At 46.7% G+C, this 18,935-nt stretch overlaps 1 protein-coding gene across 1 annotated transcript in view; it reads right to left on the bottom strand.

The window, feature by feature from the left end:
• Window positions 1-11,803: 11,803 nt before the first annotated feature.
• The window catches only part of LOC136671398 (spermatogenesis-associated protein 16-like), a 58,619-nt gene continuing 51,487 nt past the window's right edge, over window positions 11,804-18,935 (bottom strand). Inside the window, exons 10-11 of the mRNA XM_066647063.1 lie at window positions 16,487-16,570; window positions 11,804-12,100 (exon numbers count right to left, since the gene is read on the bottom strand). Of these exons, the coding sequence (XP_066503160.1) occupies window positions 11,804-12,100; window positions 16,487-16,570 (381 nt within the window). The remainder of the gene's footprint in view (window positions 12,101-16,486; window positions 16,571-18,935) is intronic.

Here is an 18,935-nt window from a genome sequence, read left to right as displayed (position 1 = left end):
CATCAGTGGGTTTCTATGGAATGATGGAGAAATGAATGAAAGGTGGTTTAAAAAAATCAGTTCATTATTTATTTATTAATTTCCTTAGGGTGGGAAACATTCTCATAACCTCAGAATCGTGTGGGACAGTTGGCAAAGACAGGGCTGTAATCAGCTGTCTGTAAATTCAAAAGCAGCATTATCTGGCTTTACCAGTGTAGACTGTTTTGGCGTTTTTGAAAGGAATAAGAAATCATTTTGAAATAGTACACCGCAAAGTAAAAACAAACTGGGGCAACTGCTTGTTCTAAGCAGCTCAGAGCTGTGATTTTCAGGGGCATCAATTTGGGTTTCCTCTAAGCCACCACTCTGCAGCGTGCCTTTGTGAAAACACCTGATTTGACTCGTCTAGATTGACGTTGAATGCTGAGAGTTCAGGGGGGCAGTGACCTGGAAGGCACCAAGTTTGACACCCCTGATTTACACAGTTGGTAGTGCAAACATCCACCAAACCTAGTACATGCAGGAGGCTGGTGGGTTTAGCAGTGCAGTGGCTGTTGGACTAAAATGAAAGAAATAGCAATAATCCAGGTGCCTTTTACCATGTTACCGACCTTTCGTGCTAGATACTGTGTGGGTTCTAGTTTCTAAGAAACAGCTGCCCTCCTCCTCCTCCTCCTCCTGAGTTGCTAGACTTTACAGAGAGTCATATGATAAGCTCAAAGCGGCAGCTTCTGTAGGTGAGAACAGCTTGTTAATGAGAAGCCAGAGGAGAATTCCAGACTCATCAGGTCAGAAGAAAGTACACAAGTTCAGCTCTTTAAAGTCTTGTTTCTTTCCTCCATTGATTTTTGTGTTGATGTTCCAGTAAGTCTTGGGCACTGAAGCAGTTAACGATGCCAAATGATGACCAAGAGGATGCTAAAACTGAAGTAGGAAGTCAAACAACGCAGTTAAGTTGGAAATAGCTTTAAAGTGTAACAATAATGCCAGGAACACCACAAGGTCTGTCATTTTGGAGATGCCTTATGATCATCACAATTGGGCACTTTTGAGAGCGGCTCGCCCATTTTTCATGCTTCTAACATTAACTTCGAGAACTCTCTGTTCTCTTGCTGCTTAATACACTATACGCCACCCCTCAGAACAGTACAATTTAACTGTGAAATAAAGGATATTCACATCAGTGACCTCAGTCTGGCCCTGTTCTGTCTGGATCGAATAAATAAGGTGGAAGCATTATTATTTCAGAGAGTCATGGTTGTAGAACATAGGCTAATTCAGCTAAAGCCAATAGCTGCTCTCTGTTATGCTAATCAAATAGGTCATTTATGCTGCATGGACAGTTCACTAGAGAGAGTGAGAGGGACGTGAGTGAGCCCCATCTTGACCTTTACTGGGAGGACATTTTAATCTAGTTTTGCTTGCTGCCGTGAGCCTGCATCTTCAGCTAAAAAGCGAGAACCTCATGATGCTCACATCACTTTATTAGCATGGGTTCAATGCAGTGCTCGATGCATGCGAAACCTGTGCATAATGTAGTTCTCTTTGTATTCTTCATAGTTTTCTGTGGTGTGGTGCTATGCCTGTTTTCCACCTTGCCTTCTTTCTCTCAAAGGCCCAGATGCTGAATTGGACGCCTGGATGCTGAGCTACCGTTGACGCCCGGAGGCGAAAAGAGACAAAGTATCAAAATAATAACTTTTTTTAAAAAACCACCACTGAGGCCATGCTTTCTTTTCATACGTTTCCCTCCTGCACTTCAAAGCGAATAAAAGAGCCACTCGGTCCGGCGCGGCTCCTGGTTGGTCAGGCCTTTATTCCCGACAATGTGGAGCCGGGGTTGTATTCGAGCGAGACAAGGCTAGCTTCGAGGTCAACGCTCTCCTTTAAAGTTAGATGAACGTGTGAAATGTGTTCAGCCTCTCTGACCTGATGAGAGCGCTGACATGTCGCTCGTCCCTGAGGTAAAACTACACACGTCTGTCTTGCTTAGTGAGGAACAGAGAGAGACGGGTGCTGTGCTACGTCTGCTTTTGTGAAGAAAGGGGAGATTGAGGAGAGCTGACATCCTCGGTGTCCTTGCTCATTGCTAAGCGTTTTAAATTGAAGCCTGACCAACTTCCCTCCCTCTAGACCGTCTGAATTAAAGACTGTCTGCATTCCAGAAATGTGTTTTTCCACTGAATTGCTGTGGTTCCTCAGTCAGTCATGAAATCATTTATGTATATCATTTGCATAGTTGCGAATATTCATACATCATTGCATTCCTAATGTGTTATGGTCTAGGGATACGCTCCTACGCTATTTGTAGTTGTTTCCTGGACATTCAGTTCAAGCCAGGCCTAGGTACGTTAGCAAGTTAGACATAAATGAAGCTAACGCTATAACTACTCCATCTCAGTTCAGCTCCAAGCGACTGAAGATGACGAAAGTGCATTAGTGTGGGAAGATTTCCACCCGGCCGAGCAGATGCACACCTCGCTTCTTCTCGCAACTCAGTCAGAACAGTGACTGCTAAGTCTCTCGATGTGAAATCAGGTGTAGAACTGTTTGTGTGGAACAAAAATCCTGCAGCTACAATGACACATTCTGGTTCCTGCCGTTTCTCCGGCTTCTCGCTCTGAATGACGGCAAGGGGGCGCGCTTCCCGCCAATCACACAGCTCGTAATTCCTTAATATGAGGCAGGTTTTTGAATATGCAGATAGAAAATGGAAAACATTTCACATGGAGTGCAGGATTAGCGTAATGGAACCAATCGACGGCGAGCTCCGCAGCAGCCCCCGGTCCTCGTCTCCACCCGGCTCTCCAGGCAGTTAGAGACGGGGGAAAAGCTTTACCTCCGGGTTGCAAATTATTCCGTGTTCAGTGAGCAGATGCATATTTACATAAAGCTGTGCTCTCTATGGTACGTTAACCCTTGCTGTGAGAGCTTATTTACTGCACAGGTATTTATTACTATGAGCTAGCAGATGGACGTTCTTCTGAAAGGCTTCTACGGCGGAAATTAATGAGGGTTCACCGTTTGATTTGGCACACGTTGGAGGATAGCTCTATTTGAGTGAAAAGGCCTCCTGGCTGTCAAGAATGGGCAGGGTTGAAATCGCAAGGCAAGAGCAGCAGGAGGGGTAAGGACTGGGGCATATAAGCTTCACCTCCGGCTAATGACCCCACTGATGGCCTGGTGTCGACCCAACAGAGCTATTCAGCGTGTGTGTTTTGTATTTTATTTATTTATTTTTTGATTCATCGGAATTCACAGCAGCATCTCTTCATTTTCCTCCACCTCTCCCGCCAGCTGTCTTTTTCATGTTTGCTGGCAGACTGAGGGATGTAAAGTCAGCAGAGAGATGAACTGCAAAATGATGTGTTAATGTCTTGTCCTAGCTAGAGGCTGAGAGTAAATAGCTCTCGGGGTTAAGTCTGGGGAAGGAGAGGGATTTTTTTTTTTGGAGTCGAGCTGGTGATTGGAACGGCGTTTCTCCTGAATTCTGTGGAGATGTTGGTTTTAAAAAGAAAATGGCAGTAATGAAATCCTTATTGATGATGAAGTCTTATAGAAGCCTCAGGCTTCCCACAGATGATCAGAAAAAAAAGTTATAACAGAGTATAAAAACAGATTCATTTATTCATTCATCTTTAATCTCATCAGGCACCTGGAGGGAACCCGTGCTGACACAGGGAGAACACAAGAGAGTCCTTACAGTGACCCATGGTGGGGGCCTCTGGAGATGTGTGGTAGTGACAGTACCTTCAGCGCCACCCTGCCACTTAAATAATAGCGATGAGGGATGCAAATGATGTAATGAATGTGTAATACCCCACACAGATTGTATTGTTTGGAGTAGCTTCCTTGTATCCAGATATGCCTTCTACTGATCTTGATATCCCTCTTCCTTTTGTCTGACCCCCTTCCACCTCCCTGAGCCATTCACTGTCTTTGTGCAGATTCTAGTCAATAATTGTTTCACGCACAAAAGTTCCAAGTCAGCTGAAGTGCGGCGGATGTTCAAAAGGCAGTGACTGCTCATAAATGAGAGTGCGGCCACATTAGCTCTCTGAAGGTGCTGATAACGAATGAAATTCAGCCCATGCTTTCTCGCCTTTAAAAGAAGATGTCGTCTTTATAATGCCTCGCCGGAGTGAGCCTTACGAATCGCCCCAATTAAAGGCGCTTTTCAAAAAGCTCCCAACAAGTCTGACGACTATTTAAAAGAAGAGATCTCAAGAATTCAATAAGGCTCTCCGACACCATGCCCTTCCTCTGGAGAGCGGCTGTTTAAGAACTCCTTTCAGATGTTCCTCATGACGGCAGCCTCTCTGTCAGCTCACACAGCTAATGGATGTCGTAGGCAAGACGTGTGCTAGAAGATGATCTCTGACACATATAAATACACAGCCTTTTCTACTTGTGCTAGCAACTACACTTCAGTTATTTAAAGACTGGAGCGTGATGACAACTCTCTCCTCCTTCAAGCGCTCTGTTCTCCCAAGAAACTCTTCCTGCCGAGGACTCCTGTTTCTCCTCTTTGTTTGGGGGGGGGGGATAATTATAAAGTATAATTCCCCCCGATCCTCTCTAGGCTGGGACTTTCTGAGACTAAAATTGCTTCACTGTGCACAGGTTCAATGGCTGGGGCTGGGGAGGGGGAGAAGTAATCTGCAATTTGTTCTTCTATTATGTGCAACACATGCATCACCCTAAGCACCCTACCCTTATCCAGCCGCCCTCACAGGAAGCAAGGCTCTGAGCTCAGCACAGTCTCCGCTAAGGGGTGAGATTTGTGTAATCTTGGATGAAGAGGTGATAAGCTTGGCTTTGTAAATGCTTACCATTAGTTAGATCTCACGTTAAAGACCAGTGTTGATGTCTAAATACCCATATTTTGGTATAACGACTGCTTTAAGGTAGTTTTTGACGGGCAAATCTTGGACTAAGTGGTTTATACCTGTCTAGTGTCCATCCTAACATTCCTAAGGTCAAACCGAGGAAAAGGCCAGTCAGTGTGGATTGACGTCATCACTTCGCCACATCTTGACCTTTTTGTATCGGTGTTGCGTGCATTGTTTCATTACAACTCCTTACGAATTAAAGCTCTGCTAAACGCTGCTTGGCCTTGGCTTGCTGTTTTGAAGTGTTTCCGAAGCTGCCGACTTCACGCAGGATGCTAATCCTGGATCTCGCTAGCGTCCAGCAGCTTCCTCTGCTTATCAGAGGCTTGTTATCAGCGAATGGAAAAGCAGCTCAATGCCAGTCATTTCAATGCCGCTGGTAATCCCTGCTGATTCGCAGAGGCTGGGCAGGAAGGATCAGATTGTACCTCCTCACTCGGGACGTTCTGCCTCGACAGCAGCCGTGTCTCTGCTCTGAATGGGATATAAACCTGGGGACAGTCTGTAGGTCATTGGGCTGAAATTGTAGCGCGCAATACATTCCGGCCTGCTGCGGTTCACACCCAGCATTCAAATGTGTCCTGAGTCTGGAGGTTGTCTGCATCCACATTTCAAAGATGAGTGTAACGGCATTTGTGATGGCTGCTTGTCCACATTTACAACCTGACATCATGGGGCTCTGCCCTCATCTCCCTATTGTTCCAACGGTACCGCTGTTGCTGAGAAGATGGAGGACAATCAGCCGTGGAGCACAAGGTTTAATTTGAATATTGTGTGGGGAAACGGAATCTAGAACCTGCAATTTGAAAAGGTCAAGTGTAAACGCACTGAGCCTTGATTGTGTGACGGTCAGATGACTGTGATTGGATGTGAATGCCAAGTGAAAGCAGGGCCAAAAAGGTCTGTTTCTCAAAGCAGGTAAAAATACTCAGGATCTCATGTATTTTCTGTGTGTTCTCAAAGTATCAAAGCTGTGCAGAAGCAGAGCTCTTTGGACGTATCAGACCGAGCTGGGATGTCTTCATGTGGTTTGATGTTGCTGCAAAACCTTCCTTTTCAGCCGGAAGAGTACGTCCTCTATATTTCATGCAATATCTCCTCCACATCAAATTACCTATTTTCAGATGGCGCTGCAGCAAAGCTTCCAGGACATTTACACTGTGAAGTTATTCTGAAGAGCTCCGTGTTTGCGTTCCGTGGTCTGATTGTGGGGTGAGCTGGAGATCAGATGCGCTCAGATCCTGCTATGGATTGTGTGCATACTCCAGTGGCAGGTTCTCTCAGTGACTCTGTTTTCAGCTGCTCTCAGTTCTCCCACCACAGCGCCTCTCGCTCGATCAGACGGATTATTTCTCCAACTTCACTCTCATGGAGAAACATGGCAGAAAAGATGTTTACCAGTGTGTTCTCCAGGGCTCCAAGCAAACAGTTTATCCTGTCTGCTCTTAGAGGAATCCTCTCCTCCCCTCTCTCCTCCCCCTCACTCTCCTGTCCATCAGACGAACTCACTGCCGCAGAGACTAACGTGGAACGGAAAATTCGTATAAGGAGCCCGAATATTCCTGTCTTACCTTTTTAAAGTGGAGCGGGTGATCCGAATAAGAAGCTAGGATGTAATTAATTACCATTTAAGGTGTAGCGGCGGAATTAACGGTGATACTAATGTAAAAAGTGAAACAGTTAGTTGTACATATACATTTTAAAGTGGAGCGGGTGATCCGAATAAGAAGCTAGGATGTAATTAATTACCATTTAAGGTGTAACGGCGGAATTAACGGTGATACTAATGTAAAAAGTGAAACAGTTAGTTGTACATATACATTTTAAAGTGTTGTTGTGTAATGTATAACTGTAATTCATAGCACCAAAGCTCACACATACGTTTGTTTTGTATAATAATAATAATACGATATTATCCCCAAGAACAAATCGGTGCACCTTCCTTTTTTTCCCATTTTTATCATTTGTTATTGTTTGTTGAAGAAAACGTCTATTGTTGTTGTTAATACTGTGCAGCACTTTCCGTAAAACGGCAAAGGAGTTTGAGAAGGATTGAATTTTAATTACAATTATACAATACGCAAGAAATGATTTAAAACTTATTTCTACACGTAATAATGTATCTGAGGTTGGCTTCATTCCACATTAAATATATTTAATACCTACAATAATGCCCAGCTTAAGTGACACTGGTTGGCTACTAATTACATTTTAAGGTGGATTAAATAATTAAAAACTAGAACCTAACTGCTGCACCTCTTAAGTCGGAATGGAAACTTATAACGAGAACCAAGCAAATAGGAGTCCAACTTCAGATTTGGTGTTTCAGTATTGAAAATGTGATTAAACATACATTTACATGTAAATAATAAATAAACAAACACCCCAGAAATACCCAGGGAATCTCCTCACGGACCGTGACCCGGGATAAGGATTGAACCGAGGACCCCGAGACTCTGAGGCTGTGTGGTAGTTACTCTACGAGCTGGGTTATATCACTTAACAGAAATTATGAATCAATGCTTGTCATACATTTCTAACTTTTGTATCTGAGTCACGCTGTGGTAAATGACCCAGCAGCCTCCTTGTTGTTGAGTTAGTCAGTGCCCTCTTTCCACCCACTCCTTTTTTTTTTTTTAGTCGTGTAAATATTCATTAAATGCCCAAACTACAGTATGCAATAACCGCCTCCAGAGATAAATGACATTTCAAACATGCAGTTGCCATTTGAAGCCTGTGTTCTCTGCACTCGCAGCTCTGCTGAATGATGAATAGACGTCTTCTTTCTTCCCTCTGTGTTCACTTTGTCCTAGATGCATTTATGATAAGGAAACGCATCTGAATATATACTTCATTTTGACTTTTTTCCTTGCTGCTAATAAAACACAAAGACCGCAGCTGACCTGGTGACCCAGATGTCCAGAGTCTGGCTCATGAACGTGTTTCTTCAAGAAGTTCAGTTTTAATTACAGTTTTATTAAAGCTGTAGCATGGGATTTCAGCTCTGTTCCATTTCCCTTTCTCCCAAATTAATTAAGAAAAAATAATATTAACCTAAAGAAATTTCGCCATTATTTTGAGATGCTAAATCAATATTTACAGCGAATGATGATCAAGATTAGGGGTATGACTGAAGTACTCGTGAGCAAGGCACATAACCCCCAACTGCTCCCTGGGCACCGTGGCACCTGGGCACTGCTCCGGATGTGTGCTCACTGCCCCCTAGTGTTTACTAGTGTGTGTAAATGTGTGTTTCACTGCATGAATTGGGTTAAATGCGGTTAAATGCACAGTGGCCCAAAATGATTCTGATTCGAATTCTAGTGATTTAAGAAGTGATTCTAATTACTTCGTAATATTTAGAGGAGTTTAGTCGTTGTTTTGAGATGCCTAGTCAAATTTATGCCAGAAACAGACAAACAGATGAAATGAAGATTCTTTCTCCTCCACCTTTTTTCCATTCCTTCCAGTTCCTCCACCACAGGGACGTTGTTGGCTTGATATTTCGTGATCGCACTGGACGTAGAATCCCAATGACCCGGTAAATATTAGACGGCTGGAGATTTAAACGTGTTGCTGTGCCGAAAAAGAAGCGATTTCCTACTTATGCATAAACCCTTATTCACAATTGTCTCCAGCAGGTCTCCAGTGTAGAGTCCGATTTTAAAGGGGTCTGAATTAACACAAGGAAAATTGTTTAAATGGAACTTAACAGTGACTCACAAGTCATATGAAATCCTCGCTCCCTCGCTCTCTCTGCTCAAAATACAGACATCAAATATTCCTTCATAGCCTCGGCACATTTCCCTTATGCCTTTATGCATTATACATGTAAGCCTGGATTATAATAATTGTTTATCAATTACAGAACACCACGGGTATAATTAATCTCTACGACATGCCAATACTGTACAATGCAAATGGTTTTCCCCTTCTGACCACTCGATAAGCGCCGTTAATTTATTCCGCGCTGAAATGAATAGGCGCTCTTACTGCTGATCACAACAGTCCACAAACCTCTGTCACTTACTGCCAGACTCTAATTGCCTGTAGGCCCGACCCAGACCGTTCACAACAGATTAAGGCCTCAGCTTTGTGTGGGCAAAGAGGGTCTATAATGGGGCTTGGTTAACAGAGTGCTGGCCTGTCACAAAGTCCAGAGCCTCAGCAAGTGAAGGTATGTGTGTGTTTGTGTGTTGTGTATACAGTTGGGAACCGCCCACGCTGTCAATAGTTTGTGATGCTAGCCAGCACTCCCCACGGTGTGTGTGCAGGAGGTCCGTACTGGACAATCGATGGGAGTGTGTAGCATGTGAGTGACGGAGGCTCAGCTGATGGTGTTTACTCAACATCTTTGGCGCTCCATGATCAATCCCACCTCATACATTTCACTGATAGTGCCACTAGAGACTATTAAGGTGGTATTAACCACTTCTAGGAATAGAGTGCAAAATCAAACAAGAGCCATTAGCAGAGTGCCAAACCCAAAGGTGCCGATATTAGACATTTAAACTGCCTTATTAGTCAGTTATTAATGAAATCCCTTGACGGCTTAATGTTCAGATATTAGTGTTTAGATGGACAACACACTTATTAGAATCCATTTCTAATTCTGAGATACAACTCTTTATATGAGAGCTACATCTATTATATGTACAAATGTGTTTAGACAACCCCTGTAATTAGTGAATTCAGGGACTGTGCACATACTGGGGATAAGGATCCTAACTAACACTAACTGTCCATGAATAGACGGTGAAATGAAATGGAGAATGTTTGACATACAGGGGTTGGACAATGAAAGTGAAACACCTGGTTTTAGACCACAGTAATTTATTAGTGTGGTGTAGGGCCTCCTTTTGCGGCCGATACAGCGTCAGTTGGTCTTGGGAATGACATACACAAGTCCTGCACAGTGGTCAGAGGGATTTGAAGCCATTCTTCTTGCAGGATAGTGGCCAGGTCTCTACGTAATGCTGGTGGAGGAAAACGTTTCCTGACTCGCTCCTCCAAAACACCCCAAATCGGCTCAATAATATTTAGATCTGGTGACTGTGCAGGCCATGGGAGATGTTCAACTTCACTTTCATGTTCATCAAACCAATCTTTCACCAGTCTTGCTGTGTGTATTGGTGCATTGTCGTCCTGATACACGGCACCGTCTTCAGGACACAGTGTTTGAACCATTGGATGCACATGGTCCTCCAGAATGGTTCAGTAGTCCTTGGCAGTGACGCGCCCATCTAGCACAAGTATCGGGCCAAGGGAATGCCATGATACGGCAGCCCAAACCATCACTGATCCACCCCCATGCTTCACTCTGGGCATGCAGCAGTCTGGCGGTACGCTTCTCTGGGGCTTCTCTACACCGTAACTCTCCTGGATGTGGGGAAAACAGTAAACATGGACTCATCAGAGAACAATACATGTTTCACATTGTCCGCAGCCCAAGATTTGCGCTCCTTGCACCATTGAAACCGACATTTGGCATTGGCATGAGTGACCAAAGGTTTGGCTACAGCAGCCCGGCCGTGTGTATTGACCCTGTGGAGCTCCCGACCGACAGTTCTGGTGGAAACAGGAGAGTTGAGGTGCACATTTAATTCTGCCGTGATTTGGGCAGCCGTGGTTTTGTTTTTCGGATAAAATCCGGGTCAGCACCCGAACATCCCTCTCAGACAGCTTCCTCTTGCGTCCACAGTTAATCCTGTTGGATGTGTCCTGTTGGGCTGCTCCAATTTAGCCATGAAACCTCCCACACATAAATGACAGGTGTTTCAGTTTCATTGTCCAACCCCTGTATATAGTGCCTATATATACAGACACACACACACATCAGCTATAGCATCACCTCCTTGTTTCTAACTTCATTTACCATTTTTCAGCTCCACTGTAGTCAACCTTTAACTCTGCATACTTTGTTAACCCCCTTCCCCCCTGTTCCTCAGCGCTCAGGACCACCACAGAGCAGGTGTGATGTGGCGGTGGATCGTTCTCAGCGCTGCAGTGACACTGACGTGGTGGTGGTGTGTTAGTGTGTGTTGTGCTGGTGTAGAGTGGATCAGACACAGCAGTGCTGCTGGAGTTTTTAAACCCCTCAGTGTCTGGACTGAGAACAGTCCACCGACCGAAAACACCCAGCCGACAGCGTCCTGTGTCACTGATGAAGGACTAGAGGACGAGCGACACACACTGTGCAGCGACAGATGAGCTACTGTCTCTGACTTTAAATCTACAAGGTGGACCAACAAGGGAGGGGTCCCTAACAGTTTGGCCAGTGTTTAAAAACTCTAGGTGCACTGCTGTGTCTGATCCACTTGCACCAGCTTAACACACACTAACACACCACCACCACCAGGTGATGATCCACCACCACATCACACCCGCTCTGTGGGGGTCCTGTGGTGTCCTGATCATTGAAGGACAGGGTGAAACAGATGGATTACTATCTGTAATTGCAGTACAATAAAATGAACTCACATGGTCGGTGGAGCGGACAAAAGAGACAAGGAGTTTACCCGTGTGTGTTTACCCGTAATGTGTGTGAAGGCCATAGTGCCGGGTCTTTGTATTAATTCATGCATTCGTTTGAATCTCATGTTTTTTTTATCCCAGTAGACCTGCTTTTTCCCCCTCTTTTAGCCGTACATCACAGTTAATCTGTGTTTATAACCTATAAATGACTTTATATGCAGAAATGGGCACAAACAGAGGCACATTTAGGCCCCAGCGTCTCCTTGTGCCTGAACTGAACAGCCCCACCCAAGCTTTTCTCCCCAGGAGAGAGAGGGAGCGAGAGAGAGAGAGAGAGAAGGCCTTCTTCGCCTGGAGAGCTCAGCTGCACGTGAGTGGTAAACAAGGGGAGGTAGGTTAAAAAAGGAGACCCTAAATCAGAGAGATGGCCGAGCTGCAGAGCCCATTTATTTCTGTCAGAGTGGAGTAATGGGGGCTGCTGGAGGCTCCCTCTGAAGATGAGTGGCTGTGTCTGGAGTGCGGCGAGCTGAAGGTGGGCTGGGAGATGAAACTGAGTGCAGCTCGCTGGAGCTGCGGTCTGGTTCTAGCAGAATTTGAGGAACTCTCTGTAGGACTGGATCCACCGTGGAACGCTTTTTAGGCTCTTTTAATACGTTCTTTGCCTTGACCTTCCGTCTCCGGGCGGCCCTGAGAGCCTTTTTCTTCAGGTAGGTCTCCTCCCACTGATACAGCATGTCCTCAATCAGTCCCACCTATAGCCCAACACACACACACACATACATACAGAAAACTGTGAAAGCAGCTCAAGCCTGGAGTGCACAATAGCCATCATGCTTTGCATGCAGACCAGCTATCACGAGGGTTACAGATCAACGCTTTTTCTTTTTTTTTTCCCCCCTGGCCACGGCAAGGCCCCCTTGGAGACTTAATTACCTCCTCAAGACGGAGAGGGACAGAACCGCACTTCCCCTTCTTCATTCTGGAATAGAATGGCCAGTCTGTGGCTATTTTATGTCAGAGAATAGGGGGGAAGCGAGAGGGAAATATGAAAGCGAATGCAGGATGAAGAAATGAATTAAAAAGCCTACCCAGAGACAGGAGATACTATAGAAAAGAAAAGCTTCTAAAGTGAGGGATGGCTTGAAAGCGAGAGCGACAGAGAGAGGGAGAGGGAGGGTGGGCGGATGGATGTGGAGAGGTGGGGTGAGGCTGTGAGGTCTGTTTACCAATGTGGTCTGAACTCAGCCCAAGACACTGTTTTAGTCTGAGAGGTTTTTCCTCTGGGGACTGATGTAAATTCAGCACAGGAGTGGCCTCCGCAGTCATTGCAGCTTCTAAATGCACTTCCTCTACCACTTCTCTAATGGAGCAGCGGACACGGAGAGTGGTCAGACACACACACACACACACACACACACAGAATTGGGCCAGACTCCCACTGACCAAGCATTAGATCTTCTATTAATGTGTGGCTCACATCTCTGCTGTGTGTGAAGTGAGGGAGTGAATGTTTGTGCAAGGAACAGGGATCAAAGGAGTGAGAGACTGAAAGCAATGAACTAATACACACACACACACACACTTCTGCATTCTTTTGCAAGACTCGGTTGTGACCGGCGCTGACTTAGAGGCAGACTGCAGGCCTCCTGTCTGATAGGAAAAGCTGTCAAAACGCCCATCAAATCTGTCAGCCTCCATCAGCACCGCAGCCAAAACAAAAGGTCTTCACCTCAGGGCCAAAAGACCGGCTCCTCCCGGCTCCAAATTATGCGCCTCTTTGACGGCACTCCTCCTCTCCAAGCCCCGCTGACCTTTTTTGGCAATCGTTCCCATACGCTCCGCTGCTTGATAGATATTCAAATGTTTGCTGTGGCAGGTCACGTTTTATTTGGAAGCCCTTTTAAGGCCTTGATTATATTTTATCTTTCCTCCGGACCGTGCCCATGGGCACCACAGCATAAAAGCCCCAGCCATGCATCACTTTCACTCTTTTCAGGGACAAGGGGAAGGAAATGGAATGTGGCGCACCGAGGTGTAAAACACTCCTCCCAAGTGTGTGTTACTCACAGATATTTCCGCTCAGGGCACGAGGTGCAGGAGTGGGATGGAGTGCGTTTGTTTCCGACTGATGGGCCAGGCTGTCTGCGCATCTGCATCCAGTGACTCATCAAAGCACGTAAGCAAAGCAATCGCTTTTGGGGTCACGGCGAGTCAAAGAAACTCAGTCATTACCGAGTGTTTGTGAGCTAAAGACCTTTTGATTTAGCCTCCACCGAATAGAGTCCGGGACGCGTGGAAATGAAGTCTCGCTCCCGGTTTATTTCCGCCCAGGCAATGCTACCGTGCTTCATAAATTACCCACGCTCCCGCGCCATTCCATAAGGTAAGGTTTGCCACCACTCGGAAAATATATGAAGTGGTTTGATCACTGATTATGAAATTTCAGAGCTTTAGAGCTTTCATGATCTTTCATGATCCATGAAGTTTATGAGGTGGACTGGGCTTCAGCTCTTAATGTGCCTTTGCTATAAAAAGGGCAGACTCATAAGAAAGAAAGCAGACGCTGGAGAATTAAACAGTATATGGGCATTTTTAGTAAAGTCTCAGACTTTTGCCTCAAGCTCAAAAGAACCTAGAACATTCCTTTTTCATTGTCTGTTACCCTTATCCAGTTCAGGGTCCAGAGCCTACTCGGAATCACTGGGTGCAAGGCAGGAACACACCCTAGAGATGGCGCCAGTTTTCACCCGGAGGAAATCCACACAGACACAGGGAGAACACAACGCACTCCTCACAGACAGTCACCCGGAGGAAACCGATGCAGACACAAGGAGAACACACCGCACTCCTCACAGACAGTCACCCGGAGGAAACCCACGCAGACACAGGGAGAACACACCACACTCCTCACAGACAGTCACCCGGAGGAAACCCACGCAGACACAGGGAGAACACACCGCACTCCTCACAGACAGTCACCCGGAGGAAACCCACGCAGACGCCGAGAGAACACACCGCACTCCTCACAGACAGTCACCCGGAGGAAACCCACGCAGACGCCGAGAGAACACACCGCACTCCTCACAGACAGTCACCCGGAGGAAACCGATGCAGACACAAGGAGAACACACCGCACTCCTCACAGACAGTCACCCGGAGTGGGACTTGAACCCACAACCTCCTGAACCTAGAACACAATGTTTCATTAACAATGTAAAACATTGCTTTTTCGTTTCATTAAGACAAGGGTGAAAGGGGGAGAATGTGTTCCCTATAATGCACATATTCCTAGCCAGGAAATCTAGTCTGTCTTGCTGTTCTCTGTTGTTCTGAAATCCCTGGTTGTAGCTTTTAAAAAGCAGAGGCAGAGATAAAAAATGAGGCAGTCTTACATAAAATAACAAATATATCTAGCAAGAAATGTCCATGACATCCGGTAATCAATAAACATTAATGCGACGGTATTTGAGAGGTGATAAGGGGGTGTGATGTATTGCCCTAGTTCTCCTGAAGTGTGATCATGACGTGTTCAAGTGCTCAGTCTCCGAGCCCCATATTCTTGCCTTTAGTATTTAAACTGTGGCTGCTCTGAGATCAGAGTCGACCCTGGCCTCTTGGCTCTGCAGTAGATGATGTATGGGACAGATCTGGAGTGAAAGCGGGCCGTTTGTGTGTGTGTGTCTGTATATATATATATATATATATATATATATATATATATATATTTGTGTGTGTGTGTGTGAGGTGCTGAAGCCTGATGGGGTGATTAATAAGGGCCATCAGTAACCCCCGGCGACACGCCCGGCCCTGGCTGGGAGCTGATGCACTGTCTGAGCGTGTGAGAGTGTGAGTGTCAGCTCTTCGGGTCCAATACTATTCATCACCATCACAGACCCAGACACCGCGGGGCCCCGGAGAGCCCAGGCCAAAACCAACACCCCTATCAGCTCGTTACTGTCGCTCACGTCCTAAAACACAAACCACTTCAAAGCTAAACACTAACATGTCGGAGCGACTAGCGCCGTGTCTCATGTGCAAACTTCCCAACCCCCCCCACCTAAGTAACTCCAATCGCCACCTGTTATAATCAGTGGTACCCACCACAATTAGGTGTCGGCTCACAGAGACAGAGACGCCGCTTGCATAATCTCCACGGAAAAGCATGTAATCAAATGGGACATGGCACAAGGGCACCAAGGCCTTGAGGGGTATCAAGCCCCCAGCAAACACTGGGCTGTGGTGCTGTGGAGTGATGAGGCTATACCACTGAATACTACCGGGCTTCCTAGAGGAGTAGAAGCTTTTACTGCAAAAAAATGCCCAGTGAAGACCTTGCATTTCTAAAGAAATATGGAATGTGCCAGCGTCCACTAATTCTTGGTGAAGCTGTCCTGCATGTTTACCTCCTCCTGAAAATATACACAGGATTTACTGAGGTCAGTACAACCCCAGACAAGCTCATTGGCCCCCAGGTCTACTCTTAACAGCCCTTTCCCATAACAAAGCTCTTACCATCACTGACTCTATTAATCTCTGTCCACTCTCAGTGGTTCTTAATGCACTTGAGGAGGGGGGTGTCAGTGGAAATGTAACCAGACGAGACATGGTAAATAGAGCCAAAGGAACCCCACTCGAAATGCATTTCTTTTCCAGTGCGAATAAATACAAACAGCAACACGTAGAGCTTTTGACACGGGGACTGTTCTTTTAGGCTCCTCTCTGAATAAAGGGATTCCATTTCCTGCCCTAAGTCACAATTTCAAATGCCAGAGCTACGCTAATTAACGAGAGAAAATAACTCGGACAGAAATTTGAAATAGCCACCTCCCCCGTCTGACAGGCTTGCCATTTGCAAGTTCAGAAGCCTCAGATTAACTGTAACTGAGGTGACAGCCATGCCACAAGGTAGTGCCTGTACCACACACACACACACACTCCTTCACTCAGGCAATATTTACCGCACCCCTTCTTCTTCTCTGATTTGATATGTCAAATGTTCCCTGTGATTGGTCTCCTTCTGAGGGGCATGTGCAGAGCTTTGTACAGGATTAAGGTTCTGTGTGTGTGTGGGGAGTGGGGGTGTACGGTGGCATTTGCACACACACTTATTGTCCCCTTCCCTTTCTCCCACCGTTTACCTTTTGCACTGCATTCCACACACGTTCCTGATCGGGCCGCTTGCCTTCAAGGGTGTCCATGGTGTCTGCCATTAGAGCCTGCAGCTGTGGGCCGGAGATAAAGATTATCAGAGCGCAATTCGCCCGTCCGCCATAACTTCCCTAAACACGCCGCCTTAAAGGCTAATTAAAAAATCATTTGTTGGCGGACGATTTTTATAACTCATTCCTCATACAATGAACACTGCCATGTCAATCCCCCTTTGGCTGCTGCCAGGGCAGCGGAGAGAGAGAGAGAGAGAGAGTCTGTTTTTTACACCCAACCCCCAGTAAGCTCACTGGGTTTCAGGGGCTAGACAATGTGGACAAATTGACAAACACCACTCGTCCATCACTGCGAAGGGAAGGAAGTAATATACATGAGGGCTGCCCGCTGAGCTTCATTTATCTGCAGCAATGGGACGGAAAGACTGGAGGGAGGGCGGGAGGGAGAGAGAAGGAACAGAGAGAGAGAGAGAGTTCTCCAGGGGCACTCAAAACAAAGCACCCTACGTCCTGAATTATTAAGACTCCTGAGAAGAAGAGCGAGAACATTAAATTGCTTATTTTGGACTTCAGCTGGTCAGTTATGGATAGCCAGAGCTAGCAGCAGGATGCTGAACCTCTTCATCTTTATATCCAGCTACAGCCATGCTGTGCTAAGTACAGTTTCCATAGTAGTTATGCCCCTCTCGTTCAGAATATAAAGCATGGAGAAATGCTAAGTACTGAAATAACCATTTATCTGGAGCTCTTATCCAGTTCAGGGTCGCGGTGGCCTAAGCCGGAATCACTGGGTGCAAGGCAGGAACGCACCCTGGAGGGGGCGCCAGTCCTTAACACTTACACACTTTTGAGTCGCCAATCCACCTACCGACGTGTGTTTTTGGAGCGTGGGAGGAAACCCACACCACACTCCTCACAGACAGTCACCCGGAGGAAACCCACGCAGACACAGGGAGAACACACCACGCTCCTCACAGACAGTCACCCGGAGGAAACCCACGCAGACACAGGGAGAACACACCACGCTCCTCACAGACAGTCACCCGGAGGAAACCCACGCAGACACAGGGAGAACACACCACGCTCCTCACAGACAGTCACCCGGAGGAAACCCACGCAGACACAGGGAGAACACACCACGCTCCTCACAGACAGTCACCCGGAGGAAACCCACGCAGACACAGAGAGAACACACCACACTCCTCACAGACAGTCACCCGGAGGAAACCCACGCAGACACAGGGAGAACACACCACACTCCTCACAGACAGTCACCCGGAGGAAACCCACGCAGACACAGGGAGAACACACCACGCTCCTCACAGACAGTCACCCGGAGGAAACCCACGCAGACACAGGGAGAACACACCACGCTCCTCACAGACAGTCACCCGGAGGAAACCCACGCAGACACAGAGAGAACACACCACACTCCTCACAGACAGTCACCCGGAGGAAACCCACGCAGACACACGGAGAACACATCACGCTCCTCACAGACAGTCACCCGGAGGAAACCCACGCAGACACAGGGAGAACACACCACGCTCCTCACAGACAGTCACCCGGAGGAAACCCACGCAGACACAGGGAGAACACATCACGCTCCTCACAGACAGTCACCCGGAGGAAACCCACGCAGACACAAGGAGAACACACCAGACTCCTCACAGACAGTCACCCGGAGGAAACCCACGCAGACACAGGGAGAACACACCACGCTCCTCACAGACAGTCACCTGGAGGAAACCCACGCAGACACAGGGAGAACACACCACGCTCCTCACAGACACTCACCCGGAGGAAACCCACGCAGACACAGGGAGAACACATCACGCTCCTCACAGACAGTCACCCGGAGGAAACCCACGCAGACACAGAGAGAACACACCACGCTCCTCACAGACAGTCACCCGGAGGAAACCCACGCAGACACAGGGAGAACACACCACACTTTGTTTGTTTGATTTGTTACATTTGGGACCACCTTAATTTTAAGACCATCTTAACAGTCTCAAAAGACACTATGAGCTAAATATATGAGGTGGGATTCATCACAGAGCTCCAAACATATTGAGTAAACAGCATCAGGGGTGCAAGTATATATAGCACATCATATTTCACCATCAATTTGTCCCAAATGGAGCCCTTGCTCATTTATGAGTCTGATTCTGAGCCATGCCCTACTGAGCCCATACAAACATCCCACTAATTGGACGCCCCCATGGCTCCCTATTCATGGCAGATTTGGTTGCAATATCACAGGCATCACGCTGCATTGATCTAGGCTAAGCTCACCACTGTGTGACACTAATCTAGTAAAAAGGCAATTATAGAGCATCAGCACTGTATACTAGCACCAGCTCTGTGTCACCCCTTATTTCTCTCTCTCTCTCTCTCTCTCTCTCTCTCTCTCTCTCTCTCT

This window comes from Hoplias malabaricus, chromosome 16, assembly GCF_029633855.1.
Source record: "Hoplias malabaricus isolate fHopMal1 chromosome 16, fHopMal1.hap1, whole genome shotgun sequence".
Taxonomy (NCBI): domain Eukaryota; kingdom Metazoa; phylum Chordata; class Actinopteri; order Characiformes; family Erythrinidae; genus Hoplias; species Hoplias malabaricus.
The sequence above is the reverse complement of the archived record's forward strand: the minus strand, read 5'-3'. Positions and strand labels throughout refer to the sequence as shown.